At 38.2% G+C, this 13,520-nt stretch overlaps 2 protein-coding genes across 2 annotated transcripts in view; both read left to right on the top strand.

Annotated features, from left to right (window-relative positions):
* The first annotated feature begins 839 nt into the window (after positions 1-839).
* Positions 840-10,629, top strand: LOC107752297 (uncharacterized). Its single transcript, XM_016568234.1, has 4 exons — positions 840-951; positions 3,935-9,606; positions 9,697-9,756; positions 10,113-10,629. Exons 2-4 carry the CDS (start codon positions 3,993-3,995, stop codon positions 10,274-10,276), a joined length of 5,838 nt encoding a protein of 1,945 aa, XP_016423720.1. The 5' UTR covers positions 840-951; positions 3,935-3,992; the 3' UTR covers positions 10,277-10,629.
* A 349-nt stretch (positions 10,630-10,978) lies between these two features.
* The window catches only part of LOC107752296 (protein AMN1 homolog), a 4,351-nt gene continuing 1,809 nt past the window's right edge, over positions 10,979-13,520 (top strand). The window contains exons 1-3 of the mRNA XM_016568233.1: positions 10,979-11,247; positions 11,369-11,495; positions 11,577-11,706. Coding sequence (XP_016423719.1) covers positions 11,219-11,247; positions 11,369-11,495; positions 11,577-11,706 — 286 coding nt within the window. The 5' untranslated portion in view covers positions 10,979-11,218. The remainder of the gene's footprint in view (positions 11,248-11,368; positions 11,496-11,576; positions 11,707-13,520) is intronic.

Raw genomic sequence — 13,520 nt, 5'->3', positions numbered from 1 at the left:
ACATAATAGTAGGCCCAAAAGCTGCAGCCTTGCAGAAAGATAAGAAAGAATTCATAAAAAAATTGAGGTGCCAAATTCAGTCCCCCATTTAGCTTTATATACAAACACAGGATGTTTCCAAAGATTTACTAACAAATTTCTAAATTTTGTGTGCTACCCTAATAAAAGGTCTCCCAAGAATGAATCTTAGGTGACATGCCAAACTTCCTCAGCCTCCTCAGGAAGTACAGCCGCTGTTGTGCTTTCTTAACCAGCTGGGTGGTGTTGAGTGTCCAGGTGAGGTCCTCGCTGATGTGGACCCCCAGGTATTTAAAGCTGCTCACCCTCTCCACTTCAAGCTCTCGGATAAACAGTGGCTGGTGAGTTTTCTATGTTGCCAGATCACCCCTAATTTAGCGAAAAACTGAATCATTTGTATCAGTTGTGGAGAAACTGCACATGAAGTATACAATACACAAATGAAAGAATTGTGATTTTAGTTTTTTAACGAATACAACGTTTTCCTAATAAATGTTCAATAACTAACACACACACACACACACATACAAAGAACAGCGCCTAATCGACCTAATAAAATGGACCTGGCAGTGTTGCCAAGTCGCGGTTTTTACCGCGGAATTGTGCTATTTTAACACGGTAGCCGCGGGTTGAAGCGACCCCAATAACGTGATATTTAGCCCCTGGAATGCGACTTTTACCAGGGTAACCCTGCCAAAAAACGTGTATTTACGTGTATTTTACCCCCCGGAACGCGATTGGGCTAGTTTTGTGCTAGTTTTGAGTAGCAACTGGGCGGGTTTTGTTGTGAAAACCTGGCAACCCTGCGCCCCTCCTGCATTTCAAAGGCCTGATGAGATACCTCACGTTGAGCTTTGGTAAAAGTAGTTAAAGAAAGCGCTGAAAGAAACACGTTCATCACAGACAGAGGAGCGTTTCTTACACGGATGTTCAGTAAGTTGTTCAGTATTTCCTTGGAAACACGATTTTTTGTTTCCATCGTTTATAATTTGGCCGTGATGATTTTGCAGGCTATGCGTGAAAAAGGTTTCTTGGTTAACGTTAGAGTTTTTGAGCTCCATTTCTGGTTTGCGTAAACTGTAACATTTGGAGAGCCAAACAAAGTCAAGTCTGTGCGTTTAAAGGCGTCTTTAAAAAAAATACTAATTCGATTAAAGATGACATTCTTCATGAAACGCATTTAAAAGCTATTTCCTGTCAGTTTTGTTATAGCAGCCCGCGGTATTGTGCTGATGTGACCGAATTAAGTGTTAAATTTCGATTCTTGAATTCTTAAATTTTGGTGCATAAGGTCAGTGATAAAGCAACGTAACATGTAATTTACGTAATTTATATTTAATTTATGACACCCCTCTAGTCAAGGACAATAGGTGTGGAAGCTAATTGCTACTTTTTATCCCACAAATTCAAATTCAGACGATTTTCCCGCAATTCTGAGGGTCAAAAAACAAACAAACTCAGAATTCTAAGGAAAAAAGTCAGAATTGGAATTGCAAGATACAGGACCATTTGCATAAATTTGGTTTATTATGACTAAGTTTTAAGAGCTAGTCTGACCAGCTAACAGTTAACCAAAGGATAATCGGTCTTATTTTTCGGATTCAAATTAGACCGATCTCCATTTGTATTTTACAAACTTAAAGTTATGACCAGACAAGTCACCAAGGTCCAAGTAAAGTCTCAATTTTTTGGCAATAGCCAAACAATTAGAATATAATAATTATACTTTTTTTATATTAGTAATAGTATGCAGTAATTTATTGCTACTGTAATACAACTGCACTGTAAAATTAATTTAAATGAACAATTAATTTTATAGTACGTATATTAATCGACTTTACAAGGGGCAAGTCAATGCGACTTAATTATGAGTCGAGTCTAAGCATTTTATGCAACTGCCCACTAAATTCAGAATTGACTTTTCTTGCAGTTCCAAGTTTACATCTCACAGTTGAGTTTCTCACAATTCTCAAGTGATATAAATAATACAAAATGATTAATGTATGAATAAGTGGCACATACTGGTCTGATTATACATATGGCAGAATTATTCTCCTAATATTCTGCTGAAGTAACTTATGGTAAATGTTACCAAACTATGTATTGTAAGACCCGAAATAACTCTTGACAACAGATGCCAATGGTAAAACATAAACAGTTAATTGTACCCAGCATGTATGTAAAATGTTACCTGAGAGAGAGAGAGAAAGATAGAGGGAGAGAGAGCAGAGCCCCAAGAAAAGGGCCCCGACAAAGAAAGAGAGATCACCAGCCAAAAAAAGAGACAGAGTAACCGTTACAATCTTCTTTTATCCCTTCCTTAAACATGTGACTAAAAACCAAATGTGAGACATTCAAACTGACCAGTCAGCAAATTACAGCTTTCCTCACATGTTGGATCACAATCAGCACCTCTGTACCTTTAGGAATGCCAATGGCCCTTTTGTTATGGAAGATTTGGGACAGGAAAGCAAAGTCTTTTATCTTTTTCAACCCTACATATTGTGAAAAGTAGTATCAGTTTTGGCTCATTTTGTGTTTTGAAAGTGATTAGGGCAGTTTGCTTCCTTTAACAGAGTCTGGTGAATTCATTTTGCTCTGTGTGCATATGGTTGTGGTTTAAAAGTGGTTGGACTTATCTTTTGGGATTTGTTGAGTTTTGCCTTTTGGTGTGAATATTGGCACTTTTCAACTGCGTGGTACGACTCGGCTCGGTACGGCTCAGTACGGCATGGTTCGGCTCGGCACAGTTTGCGTTTCCACTGCAGTTCAGTACCGCTTTAGAGTGGGCGGGATTATTCACATGTCGTTATAGTTGCGCTGCCTTTACTGCCGCGACTCCTAAAAAACGTTTTCATTCCGTGTCGCCCCATCAAGCTCTCGCTGGATCCGCTCCTCTGCTATCAACGAGAGGAACATCTGTACTTCCGCAACAGACAACAAAACTTTTTGGTTGTTAAAAAAAGGTGTGCTCGTTCAAAACAGTTGCGTTCGATCCTTCGCTGGCTGTGCTGATTTAAATCTAGCGGTTCTTTTGTTTGTGTCGCAAGTTCAGTGACGCAGGTAGTGACGATTCTCTCCGGCCAATACGTGATCAGCAGAGTTTACACGTCACGTTTTGGTAAAACGGTACGGTTCGCTTGGAACCCCAACCGAGGTGGTACTAAAAAAAATACCAGGTACCAGGTACTGTACCCAGTGGAAAACCCCCTAAAAGTGAACCGTACCGAGCCGTACCATGCAGTGGGAAAGTGCCATAAGTATCAAGTGTCGTTTGTGAGGGACCATTTGGACAAGATGGTGCCTTTTGTTTTAAATGCGGAGTGGACCTTAGTGAAGGTAATGGGGGGAAGGGTGCTGTGAGGTGTAGATTACTGATGGTGGAAATGGTGTGAACCAGCAGAAGTAGAGACGAGAGAAATCCTTAAATCCTTTTTTTGACTAGAACTTGTTTTGGTGTTAAAGTGTCCTCATTTTGAGCCTACTTTGTTTTTTACTGACCAATTTCCAGTTGCTAATATAATTTCAAGGCTTTACTCCCTGTTCTGTTTGTTTCTTAAAATATATACTTCTACTTTTTCACACATTGTGTGGAGTTATTTGGGGTTAATTGTTACATCCCTATTGATTGGACATCCAGGACATCTGGACTCATTGTTTGTATAAATATGTTGAGAATGAGATTGTGCTTTAGTAGCGCACTGTGACTCTCTGTGTCTGCTCATTCATTCTCTGTGTCTGCTCATTGTATCCTCCGTTACAATGGAAAAACACTGGGGTTTGCTGATAGAATAAATAACAGATATAATAAACTTCCAAAGAATTAATCTAACACCAGTGAATCTTGTAATACTAATGGGATTTAGTTTGAAAGTATTTTGTTACCCTGATATTTTGCTTTTCTTTTTTTTTCCAGGGATGTGATTATTCCACTCCTACATTCTGCCTGGAGATACAATTGAACATTCAGTAGCATGCAAGCCAATTCACAACATTCAGGACAACTGCAAAATTTGCACGGAAAAGGAGCTGCACCTAGAGACGGGATGGGCCAAAACTTTTACCAGCTATGTTTACCACCTCACACTGCAAGTCCCTCATATCCTGGACAAAGTGCCACTGGAAATTACTTCACCTGCACAATCCAACCGGCAACCAGTGACCAGATTTTGACTAGTAGTGTTCAAGCTACCAATGACAAAAATCTTGCGCAAGAAAATATGCTTAATTCAAAACATGCATTGCCAACAGGAAAACAGGACTCCCAAATGATTCTGTGGAACATGCCCTCTAATTGCCAGATATTCCTACCTATTAGCAACATAAATCTACAAGGTGCTCCCAACAGTAATGGGCCAAACATGTCACATTGTGCCTTCAACTCAACTAACAGTTTATACATGCAACAGCAAACTACCTCCTCAGCAGTTGGCCCACATAATTCACAACAGTTTAAAACAGTGGACACTACAAGTCTTAACGAAGCTATTAGAAATGTGAACACTAGCAACTTGTATAGCAGGCAGCAACATGCAAATGCTCCTACTAATTTGCCAAAAGACTCCTCAGAAACAAGGCCGAGCTTGCCATCTGATCTAAAATATTATCCCCTAACAGAAAACGCACGTCATGGTCAAAGTAGTTTGATTGGTGGGTACCCTTACCAGTTGTTGATTGCTGAGATGTCAAATGCTAATGTAAAAACGCTTTCTACATGTGTGCAGAACCTGCAACCGAATAATGCTGCTCAGAGAGCTGTTGCCGTTGTCACGCCATTGTCTCCTATAGGAACAGCACCTGTTAATGTTTCAGACAAATCTGTTAATATTAAAATGAATGAAACGCCTGTGCAAGAGACTGTACACCATCAACCAAATATTCCACATCCTCTGGTGGCCAACGCTAATCTGAAGAACCAAACGAGAGAACCAAACAATCCAACAAGCAAGCATCAACGACCAAAGTCAGCAGAGCCAAGGCTGAATGATGGACTTTGCAATGTAGTTGGAGCCAAAAGTCCAGTTTTGGCTGATGAATCAACTGGCCAAAGTTGCTGCGCAAGTTCGCCGAAGCTGAAAAGTGTGGTTGCAGAACAAAAGAAGTCTGTTCAAACTCAAATGCAAAATGAACTGGCTGAAAAGACAAATAAAAACTGCACCATCACAGACAAGAAAACTGTTGAACCGGACACTGTTCATTTTATTGAATGGCCATTAGATCGATTGCAGGCCTTAATGACCGTGATTCAGCAAATGGAAGATGGGGATCAGAAGAACATCCACGAAATTGATCCTTGGAGGGACATCTTAAAGATTTACTGGAACGAGGATTTTGACAAATTTTGTGAAGCTGTACAAAGTGGCATATATCAAAGCATAATGAAAGAAGTTTTTGTTTACTGTCCGATGAAAGAGCCTGTGATACTGAGGCAAATTGTAAATGATGCACGTAGCAAAGTCATCGAGAATTTTCACGCTTTAAAACAAAACGAAGAGCCACCGAAGATGACGTACAAGTCGTCTTGGCTGAATCTTAATGAAAACGTTGATGACATCGACAAGGAATGTGGTCACTCTTGGTTTTATAAGTCTTTTCAAAATGTCTCTGAACACGAAGCACAAAACTTGGCATGTGAAACACCAAGCGAATTGCAAGAAGCCACTGAAAAACCATCATCGATTAGGTGCAAACAATTACCTTCAGAGGTGGAGAACAAAGTACCAGCAGACAAACCAACATCAAACAATGAGAGTCTATATGAAAACGTGCCCGTTTCATTTAATGGACAATCTGCGTCTGTGACTGACATCAACTGCTCACCAAAGCATAATTGTCAGGTTACAGAAGTAACCAACAGTCAACCAATTATTACAAATTCTCTGGAGGCCATGATTACTGTTGTGAAGGATTTGGATAAACAAGGTGTCCCGACTGGAACGTCCAATTTGGATGACCAATTTTGTAATGATGTTGGAGCCAAAAGTGTTGTGTCGCCCAAATCAACTGGCCAAAGTGACTGTACAAACTCGCCAAAGCCCATTCATGTGGTTACAAAAGAACAGGTGATGGTGTTATCTTCTCAAATGCAAGTTGGATTCAGTGAAAAAATGCATAACAATGGCTGTGCTGTCCTCAATAAGAATGTGAGATGTGAGACCTTGCCAAAACAGAGTCAAGAACTTCGTATGCACATGAATGAAGAGGAGACAGAAAATATGTATGCTTCAGCCACTAAGTTGATAGAATATAAAGTCATTGCTGCATTACTAGACAAGCACAAGGCATCTTTGTTGAACACACCCCAAGAACTTGACACAATATCAACAGAAGAACGAACAAGCAGGCAGAGGCTAGAGGAGAAGACCAAATATCCAGCATCTACATTTCTAAGGACATTGCTATCAGCTCCTTATAAGCCATCTTTAGCTAAATGTAAACAGGGTGCAACGGAAATTACAGACAAAGTACAACAAGAAGAACACATGTCCTCGGAGAAAAGTAGGTACGATGAGAGATGTGAAAAATCTCCTGTTCTCTCGAATGCTCTATCTCCACCAGTGATTGATAATTTCTCTCCAAAGCTTAATGAACAACAAACCAGTTGTCAACCAAATACTGTTAATCTGCTGAAGGGCATGACAAATCTGGTGAGGACATTGGAAAAACGAGATGTTTCATTAAAGCATCAAAACTTCATTGAAAAACATGGTGGTTTAAAAAGAAAGTATAAACGGTTATCTAGAACATCAAAACTGGACAAAAGTTTTTGTAATCGTGTTGGAGCCAAAAGTCCCATATTGATTGATGAATCATCCAGCCAAAGTGACTGCTCAAGTCCACTGACACGTAGTCCTGTGGTTGAAAATTGGGAGTTTGTTCCATTAACTCAAGCGCAAAATGAATCCAGCGAAATGATGCCTAACAGTGACTTTGATAAGGCCGTGAGATATGAGACTGATCCAAAATCTTGTCAAGAACTTTCTGTACAAACGAATGAAGAGAAGATTGTTGAGATGGATGCTTCATCTTCTGTTAAGCTTATTGTTCTCACTCAGGAAGTGGCTAAACGGTACTTTGCTGAAAATAAAGACATTGCTGCATCACCAGAGACTGCAACATTAAGGCTGGATGACCCTGTTTGCAATCAAGCCAAAAGTCCAGCATTGGCTGATGGATCAACCAGCCAAATTTACTATGCAAGTCCGACAAAACTTTATCCTGTACTCACAGGACCATCTCAAATGCAAAATGAATCTGATGAAGAAATGCCTGAAATTGTCTGTGTACTCTCAGGTGAGTCTGTGAGATGTGAGACTGATCCAAAACCCAGTCAAGAACTCCCTGTGCAAATGAATGAAGAGGAGGTTGTTGAGATGGATGCTTCAACATCTATTAGGATTGATGTTCTCTCTCACAAAGTTGCTATGCAATGCTTTGCTGGTCCGTTAATGCAAGATGAAGACACTGCCACACCACCAGTGGTTGTGAAACAAACCTATTGCCAATCAAATATAGTACATCCACTGAACACAATGACACATCTGGTTACGGCAGTGGGAAAACATCAACACCAAACTGGAAAATCTGACCTTTTGAAAAACAAGCATCAAACCTCAACTGCAACATCAAGGCTTAATGAGCATTTTTGTAATGGAGACAATCAGTCTGGATCAGTCAGCCCAATTGGCTATGCAAGTCCACCGACACTTCATCATGTGCTTGCAGAACCATCTCAAGTGCAATCAGATGAAGAAATACCTGAAATTGACTGTGTACTCACAGATAAGAATGTGAGATGCGACACTGATCCAAAACATAGTCAAGAACTTCCTGTGCAAATGAATGAAGAGGTGATTGTCAAGTTGGACACTTCAGCTTGTATGAAGATTAATGTTCTCCCTCATGAAGTGGCTAAGCGATGCTTTGCTGGTCAAATAATGGAAAATAAAGACATTGCTGCACCACCAGAGACAATACACAAGGCCTGCTTGTTGAATTCACCCCATGACACAGTATCAACAAAAGAACGGATAAACATGGGGAGGTTGGAAGAAACTGATGGAGCTGAAAGTCCAGGGTTGACTGATGGATCAACGAGCCAAAGTATCAGTGAAAGTCCACCGAAACTTTGTCCTGTGATCGCAGAACCATCTCAAATACAAATCAAGTCCAATGAAGAAATGCCTGAAATTGACTGTATGCTCACAGATGAGAGAGTGAGATGCGAGACTGATCCAAAACCTAGTCAAGAACGTCCTGTGAACATGAACGAAGAGGAGACTGCGAAGATTGACCGTTTAAACTCTATTAAGGTCAATGTTCTCCCACATGAAATGGCTGAGCTATGGTTTGCCGGTGAGATGGAAGATAAGGACTTGCAGAAAGATATTGCACTTCATATTGCCACTGAAGACGAGGTGAAAGTTCAAGTCCCGGAACTCAAGTCTGAAAGAGAAGTGCTCCTAAAAGTGAAGCCAAAAGAGTTGAAATATAAAAGTTCTGGTGGTGAAAAGGTGGAGTCTTACTGTTGTCTTGCTAAATGGTTTCAAACTTTAGAATATGGAAATGGCTCCGTGTGCATGTGCCAGATAAAAGCTGAATTGAGAGAAAAGGAGATTAAAACGGAGCCCTACAGCACAAGTTTAGAGGTGCAGACTAAAAAAGACAGTCCAGGTGAATGTGAACGGGTGGAAATGGATAATGCTGCTCTTGAAAGAACAGATGATTCTGAAATCACAGACGATTCGGAGGACGAAAACCCATTACTGCACAATCCTTCTACGGACAAGGCAAAGATTGCGAAGGACATTTCAAGTTCCAAAGAGGTCTGTAAGGTAGAGACTGAAACTTCAGAGCAGAAAAGAAATGAATCGCCCACAGAATGTGCAGCAAACGTGACTCTTATGAATGAGATTAAGCAAGACACCCCGGCTCCTAATTTGAAGAGGAAGACTAATACAGTATGTCTTTCACTGTATGGGTCGTCTTCTGAAAAAAGAAACAAACTAAAGCGTACTAAAAGATACAAAGAGAAAGTAAGTTGTGAAGAACCCCCAAAAACTGTTCAAGTAATTATAAGCTCTCACCAGGAGATTAAAGACGAGAGCGAGTCAAAGAAGCGCAGATGTGTGGAAACACAAGATGAAGATGCTATGGATAGGCAAGAGAGAATACGAAGAGCAATCTTGCAAAACATGGCTCAGCATAAAATCTTCCCCTTGCGTCCCATTTTTGGACTCTGCAAAAATGGACTTTCATCTACTTCAGTCAGAAAACTTTTCAGTCCAAATGCTGTTGTGAAGAGTGACGCCCATTTGACTGAAGGAAATATGCAAAAGAGACAATGTAAGAATGCAACACAAATGTCTATGAATAAATATATAATCAGAGGGAAGACTGTGCCATCCAAATTATTTCATTCACCCGAGAATGTGAGGAAAAGTAAATATGAGTTGGGGAACCCTGTTTTGATGCCATTGGATGAGGGTCCTGCTTTGGAATTCAAAGTATTGCCAGAGTCTTTTAACTTTGAAGATGGAGCTGAACTTAATTGCGCTCAAGGCGACGCGTCACAGAGTACGCAAAATGGTAACTGCTGAGAATATATAGTATTACAATTATAATTGTGTTATGCTGTACCTAATGTATACTTCTAAATTCTTGTTCCTATTTCTTCAGGGATGTCAGGCCCAGAAGAAAAAGCTAAAAGGATGAAAACTAGCCATGTGCCAACCCAAGGTATTGGACACAAGATTCATGTTGTTCATTTGAAATGTAACAAATTTGTATTAGCCTTTTATAGGCTAAAGTAAAGTTGCAGTGTACCACTTTTGAATAATTGATGAAAATGATGATGCAGGTTTAAAAAAAACATTTGAAATGTAACAAATTTGTATTAGCCTTTTATAGGCTAAAGTAAAGTTGCAGTGTACCACTTTTGAATACTGATTGATGAAAATGATGATGCAGGTTTAAAAAAAACATTGCATTTTTAAAGCTTAAACCGGGTGTATTGTCTGAATTGAATCCTGTATCTGCCCATCACATAACTTTGTTTGGCTCATCTAAATGGCTTTGTACTTGTTTATCTGCAGGTGTTTGGAGTTTCAGCCCCTTGAAGAAAAAGCACACTAAATTCATCCAGTCCACCAATGTCTCAGGTTTATGTAGCGTTTTCCAAGAGTTCAAGTATAAATATCAAGAAAGAAAGAAGGACATTGCCTCCAAGCAGAGCTTGAATTCCAGTGAAAGAGCTTGATTTTTCTATTAAAATAAAAGCAAATGGGCTTATTTTTGTCATGCGTTTAATTCCTGTGAATGATAAAGCTCAACAGATGCAAATTCCAAGTGTACAAATACATTTTTACTGTTTACTTGAACTTGATTATTTGTATTATAGTATAAATGCATCTTTTGCACACTGGTCATCCAGTTCAACAGCTGCTATTAACCAAGTCCTCCAGTATATGTGTACAAGTTTTATACTTTACATTTTCAAGAAACATGTTTGTCATTATTCTGTATATTGTGGTACTATTATTTGGATTCCACTGGTTTGTAAAAATTTGACCTTTGACCTTGTTAAAAAAGACCTTTTAATAAAAAAAAATTGGTTACAAATACATTTAATTTTGCTCCTGGTTTTTAAGTTCTGCTAAACCATGATTCCTAGAAGACAGTGATAAAACAAGTAAACATTACTTTAATAGTAACTATTTCAGAGAACAAGTGAAATTGTGAGAGGGAAAGTGCATAACATTTCGAGAAACACTTTGGCAATAGGCTAGATTCCCAGACACAGGCAATACCATAACCTAGTAAACATAATAAAATATTTGTTTTGAGGCTCTGGCGTTTTTACACCGCTTTTGTAGGTTAATTTTAAGATAAATATTCATTTTACGATAAATATTAAACATTCACAGAAATAAACGCAAAACAGAATTTAAAATGGAAAATACGTATACATTTTAAAAAAGAATGCTTAAAAATAGAACGCTTATGTTTGTCGCTTATGAATGACGTAATGCTGTAAATGAGACCAGCCCACTCTGGTACTCGCGAATGAGAGAAAACCAAAAAAAAAATGATAGAAAGTTGACGCTGTGATCAAATTAGAAAACAAAACGAACGCATATTACATATATCTTCGCAGTTAGCCATATAAACGTGTATAAACAGCACTGAAAACGACCAAATCATGGCTACCATAGATTCTCTGATGAGCTTGTGAGTAACAAATTATAGTGCTAACGTTACTAGACGAGCGTGTAACGCTATTGACAGTATTCATTTTGTTCTTTTTGTAGCATGAATTCCAGATCTTTGAGTGATGTTTCTCCGCACACAGGTGCGCTTTTAGTGTTGCTCAGCGTGCTGAGGAGTATGAGATCAGGATGTTGCCTGCTGCCGTTAAAGACAGATTATTGCGGATAATGATGTCTTATGGCACGGTCACTGACTCCAACATCAGCCAGGTAACGTTAAGGCGTCCCCATCGCAAGAGCATTTGTGATGATCATATAATCCAGTGCTCATGTGTGTGATTTGTGTTTCAGCTCGTGCACAACGGAACTCACACACTGGATCTGCAGAACTGCAAGGTGTCGGACTCTGCGCTTAAACAAATCTACTGCCTACAGTTGAGGACAATCCTGTTAAGAGGCTGTGCAGATATCACGTCTGAGGGTATTGTTGTAGAAATGTTCTTCTTACATCAAGAACACGGTCAGAGACAGAGTCTTTTAAATGTCTTATTCTTGCAAGAGGGTCAGACAATACAGCAGTGAGCTCCGCCATATGTGTGACAAAAATAAGTGAGCATGCTTCTCTGCTTTTATACCCTTCCCGAAATTCTCAGAATATCCTGTTTTTCCTAAGTAAGGAAGAACAAGCAGGTCATCGTGTCATCTCCTCATATTCAGGCAGAAGCAGGCCTCACACTTGAACACTCATCTAGCACTTCATAATATCAGAGAAATATTGCAGTTAATATACGAAGTAAATAATAATAGATTAATTGAATTTTTCCTACACTGTATTCTTTTCACAAATTAGTGCTGGTTCATTTGTGGTGTGTGGTCATTAGTTGGCAAATTACCTAGTGTTGTTATTGGTAACTAAAACTATAATTTTTTAGTAATTGAAAGTTTAAAGTAATAGAATTTAACTAATACTAAAATAGCACTGAAATTACAACAATCAATTATTAATAAATCAGTTTATAAATATATAAATTGTTGTGTAGGGTAAATAATAACAGTGCCCCCATGGTTAAACCTGAAAATATTAGGGAACTAATTATTAATATATTATTAATATTGATGGAATGATTTTAAGGAAACATCAAAGTTTTTTTCTAGTTATGCTCAGCTTTATTTATTAATCAAGATCAACTGGAAAGTGTATTGGTCCCAGAAGAATTAATAATTGGATATTGATCTGTCTAGAGCTAAATAAATGTATATTTATTCTTTTAAAAACATAATCATAAGAATATTACAGGAATTTTACTTTTGATCAATTAATGCTTCCTTTCTGAATTATGTATATATATATATATACTTTTATTCAGAAGGAAAGCATTCAATTGATCAAAAATAAACAAAAATATTAAGCGGCACAACTGTCAACATTAATAATTGTCGTGGCAATTTTCCATTTCAATAAAGGTATGAGACAAAAGTCCTTTGAAGTTTTATTTACTTGCAAGAAAAGGTGACAGTCATACCATAATCCAAGTTGACTGCAGAGTGTGACAAAGAGGAAACACCCAAACTCAACATTTATACCCTTATCAAATGCGGATGCCTTGATCTCATCCAATCATAATGCATATTCAACATATATATACAGTGGGTACGGAAAGTATTCAGACCCCCTTAAATTTTTCACTCTTTGTTATATTGCAGCCATTTGCTAAAATCATTTAAGTTAATTTTTTTTCCTCATTAATGTACACACAGCACCTGTATATATATATATATATATATATATCCATTTAATGTGTTCAACTATGTCCTCCAGATGAGTTTCTAAGAATTTAATGCAAATCATTTTCTAAGTAGCCAGGACATCTAAGAAACTAAAATAACATCTCTGTCTCACACTTGTCTTGCACACACACATCAAATAGATTTCCTGCTATCTCTCAGCTCATCGAAAACTCAAGCATACTGAAGCACTGGGAGACAGTCTAAAGAACACTCTTTAGTACAGTGACGCAAATAATACTAATAATATTATTAATATTTCAGAGAGAAATAAAATTTCCTCCACAATAATTATTGTTTTTAAAATGTTTCTTGAGCATTAAATCAGCATATCAGAATGATTTCTGAAGGGTCATGTGACACTGAAGACTGGAGAAATGATGCTGAAAATTCTGATTTGCATCACAGGAATAAACTACATTGTAAAATATATTCAAATTGAACACAGTTGTTTTAAGTCATATTATTACTGTTTTACTGTATTTTTTACCAAATAAATGTAGTCTTGTT

The sequence above is a fragment of the Sinocyclocheilus rhinocerous genome, unplaced genomic scaffold (assembly GCF_001515625.1).
Source record: "Sinocyclocheilus rhinocerous isolate Xijiao unplaced genomic scaffold, SAMN03320098_v1.1 scaffold861, whole genome shotgun sequence".
NCBI lineage: Eukaryota > Metazoa > Chordata > Actinopteri > Cypriniformes > Cyprinidae > Sinocyclocheilus > Sinocyclocheilus rhinocerous.
This window is presented reverse-complemented; position numbering and strand designations above follow the sequence as displayed.